We start from the raw sequence: 4,227 nt of genomic DNA on the forward strand, positions 1-4,227 counted from the left end.
TGCAAAAAAAGCTTTCAGCGCGTGATTTGCAGAATCAGATATGTATATAAATTTACATTAAAAAATTTTAAATATTAAGAAAATTTAAATATTAAGATCTGTTTTGATTGAATATAGGATTTCTCTTATTTAATTAAAAATAATAATTATGTATATGTATATACCAATAGCAGGACGAAAAATGCCGACCGGCAGATCACCAACTTGCTTCCTGATCACATTCTCGGCAACTGCTTTCGTAAAAGTATAGGTATTAGGCCATTTTCCTAATAATCTGTAAAGATTAGAATATGAAGTTCTCTCTCCGTGTGCACTAAAAGAATTTAATCGAAAATATTTCACTTACTGCGGAGTGATATCTTCTGCCAATTTATCTTCGACGCATTCAATCAATGCAATTAATTTATCGGAATCTATTGGCGGATCATAAAACTTTTCTTCGATTACACTTTGTGGACAATTTGCATACGCAGTTGATACGTGTATAAAAGACTGAAAAATTGCATTAAATTGCGTCGTTTACACAAATAGATATGATTTATCATAAATGCATACGATATGAGAAAACACAACTAATAATAATTCCTAACTCTGCTCTGGTGAAAAATTCTGATATTTTATAAGATTTAAAAAAATATTTAATATTTTTAATCTATGATTTTTGAAGAAATATCTTACATTTCTTCAGATTTTGAAAGTTTTTTTTGAGAGTTATGAAAGGAGAACTCTAAGAAAATATTAATCTTAAAATATTATATATTTCAAAATTATGTGTATAGAATTCATACGCGTGCGTGCATACACATCTGAAAATTATTCTAATTTGTATAAAAAAATTTAAGATATTATTTAAAAAGTATAAACTTTATACAAAAATTACGTTCTGAAAAATTTCGAATTGTACAGAAATTGCGAAAAATTATATGAGAATTATAAGAAAAGTTTTCATCAGAGCGTTATTTGAATTAGAATTAAAAATAATATTATTTTAAAGTAAGTCGATCAATTGAGTAAAAAATATTTCATTATAGTTTTTTGTTTCTTGAATATCTGATGTATGATACCTTCAAATTTGTGATCTCCTTGCAGAGATTTACAACGTCTCTTGTACTTCTGACGTTAATGGGCACTGCTAATTTCAATTTCTCGTCAAATCTAACCGTAGCTGCGACATGGAAAACAATCGAAACTTCCCGGATAAGAGTGGCCCGATCTTGCGCAGATATTCCGAGATTCAGTTGACTGCAGTCTCCCGCTATAGCAACGATCTGATGTCGGAACTTGGGCTGTTCGTCTCTAAGTTTTGAAAATACCTGCGTAAATTGAAGTGAACCCATCAATTAAATTTAGAAAGCCATTATTTTATTAATATCGATTCAATAAGATAATAAAAATATTGAAAATAATCTTCTAATTTCAAAAAAACGCTGATGTCAAAGTGATATTCATTGATGACGCATGTATTATACGTGGAAATTTGTTATGAGATATAGATAATTAAGATGTTTGATTTATTTTCTCAAATTATAATATTTTAACATTACGAATTTGAATAAAAATTAAATCTGTTTATCAAGGCAAAATTTAAACGATTCAAAATATAACTATTAAAAAATTTATCAAATATGATAAGGGTTTGCTTGTTTCTAAAGTTTAAAATTTAAAGACTCACTGTGTCATCAAAGATCTCTTCGGTACGTTGGTGTACGTCTTTGCCTTTCTTCGGACGTACTAGTAAGTAAATTGATGTCACTCCAGGACACGTTCTGAGGAGCTTTTCGATGAGCAGCTTACCCATGAAACCGGTGCCGCCGGTGATGAAAATACTTTGACCATTGTAAAATTCTTGGATCGGCGATAGCTTCTCATTGACCGGTGAATTCTCTGTTGGCGAGTCTGGTATGCAATCCGACTCAACGATAGTTACCTCCTGACCATCGATTCGATCCAAGAGCACTTCCACCATCTCTTCTACGGGTTTGCACCTATAAGGAAGGAGCCACGGTTGTTTCTATCGATTCAATTCTTTATATCCAATTCGTATTCGCGGTTTGGCACATTACGAATCAATGTGCGCCGAATGACTCTTCCTTTTTTGTGAGTTGTCTTGATTGATTAGTCGATTTGCGTTTGCGTCGATCGCGTCTTGCTTCGTTCATTATCACCTGTACGTGGACAAGGTGAATTCGCGATCGTCAACATCGTTCACGTTGACAGATGGATACGTGCACCATGGTGAAAATTATTAGTGAGAGATTGTGTTATTTCTGTTTATGAAAAGTTTTATCACAACTGTTACACTGTTTATGAAAAATTTTACTGATGATTGCACTGTTTGAAAGCACGTTGCAAAAACCTGGCAAACATCTGCTGATTAAATATTTTACAAACTCTTAGAAAATTATAATGGAAATGTTTGAGACTATGTTAAATGCTACTGAAACATTCCGTAAGAAATGCCATAAGAAATCAAAACATTGATTGAAAATTTGATTTCGACATACACATCAAAACAGTTTCACATTTTCTAAACTTTCTATTCATAAGTAGGAATCATTCTAGGATATCAAAATAATTCAAGTAGAGTTTTCGAAATTTTTGAAAAACATGAAATTTTTTTTGTACGAATATAAATTAATTGATCGTCGATTTAATAATAATGTTATCTTAAAAACTTATCTTAAAAACCTGATATATAGCGAAAAATATCACACTTCAGCCGGAACTTTTCGAATTCCATCGTTTTTCGCGAAAAAAATGTGAGATTTTTTTTATAAAATTATTGACGCTTTGAAATTTTTAGGATTGCTTCATAATTGAAATGATAATATGAAATTTTTAGAAAATTTTTGAATTAGTGAATTAATGATGAAAAATGTTCATAAAAATTGTAAATAAATGGAGAATTTGTTTATATGAAAATGATAAATTAACAATAACCCGATAGAACAATTTAAGGATTTCTTTAGAATCAGATTTTTAATCTCGGAAAATATTAAATTTTTTTTATACAACTAATAGTTTCGATAATTATTTAAATGTTCGCATGAGTGATGCTTTTTAAAAATTTATGCAACTTACAAACATGAATAATTTCTCAAAAAAATCTCACACTTTTCTCGCAAAATACATATCAAATGATTTTAACGAAATCATCGAAATATCTCGATTGATTACTGTTCTCTGATTTTGTTGCTCGCAATTCCCGAGATATTTTAAAAATTTAAGATATTTCGAGAATTAACAATTTATAGGTGGTGCTGACTCAGGGTTAGGGGTTTTCGAAGGTTGGGGGGATGAAGCAACAATATCGGGAAGTGAGTACTAGCAACAAATTAGCAACAAAAAAGCACTAAATTTCTATGCAACTTTTATTCGATTGTGCTGAAGTGTCAGCTTAATAGACGCTTATAAAAAAAAAATCTTATATTTTTTCGCGAAAAACGTGTCTCATATTATTATCTGTACATATGTTAGCATATTTAACAAAAAATAAAATGATGTTTCAAAGGTGCCCGATTTGAGGTGGAATACTTCATAGATTGTAAGTATTATATATACTAATAAAATCATTTAAGGAGAAAATATGTAAAATATTAACTTACTTTCAATAGTACGAATTAGTATTCAGTTAATTATTTAAATTTAATTATTTAAATTCAGTTGTGTTAATTTTTGTTCTTGTATTGTTTTTTTTTAAGGTCCAGCCAGCTTAACTATTAAATTAGCAGTGCCACTATTTTCTTGGAAATGACACTCAACATAGAATTGTATTTGTACAGAATAATACAAATTCAATTGTATTGATTTCTGATATTGTTTTTCTTTTTTTTTCTTTTATTTTAAATTGGTCCTTACCAGCTTAATATTAGTACCGCCACGATTTTTTTTCGAAATAGCACAAAGTACAAAATTATCAATAATAGTACAATTTAGTTCAAAATGAGTACTAAAAATTCTAATAAGTCTGATTTGATTCTGCTGATTTGGTCCTGCTAGCTTTAGAGAGATAGTTTTTTTTTTTAGGCGACATGCGATAAACAATATCAATTGATGAGTTTGAATCCGGATTCGAAATTTCAGCTGAAGTGATATACGTTTTCTGCAATAAGTTGTATTTACAGGTTGCTGGTAATATTATTATTAAATGATTATTAAATCGAATTATTAATTTAATTGTGAGGTTATTATTTTATTTTTTAATTATATATGTAATTATATATATAA

The 4,227-nt window shown here is 29.3% G+C and overlaps 1 protein-coding gene across 1 annotated transcript in view; it reads right to left on the minus strand.

The window, feature by feature from the left end:
• Positions 1-4,227, minus strand: part of LOC108694257 (putative fatty acyl-CoA reductase CG5065) — a 35,942-nt gene that overhangs the window by 5,493 nt on the left and 26,222 nt on the right. The window contains exons 2-5 of the mRNA XM_018203628.1: positions 1,673-1,985; positions 1,065-1,313; positions 347-492; positions 165-274 (exon numbers count right to left, since the gene is read on the minus strand). Of these exons, the coding sequence (XP_018059117.1) occupies positions 165-274; positions 347-492; positions 1,065-1,313; positions 1,673-1,966 (799 nt within the window). The 5' untranslated portion in view covers positions 1,967-1,985. The remainder of the gene's footprint in view (positions 1-164; positions 275-346; positions 493-1,064; positions 1,314-1,672; positions 1,986-4,227) is intronic.

Source organism: Atta colombica, unplaced genomic scaffold, assembly GCF_001594045.1.
Source record: "Atta colombica isolate Treedump-2 unplaced genomic scaffold, Acol1.0 scaffold12, whole genome shotgun sequence".
NCBI classification, from domain to species: Eukaryota; Metazoa; Arthropoda; class Insecta; order Hymenoptera; family Formicidae; genus Atta; species Atta colombica.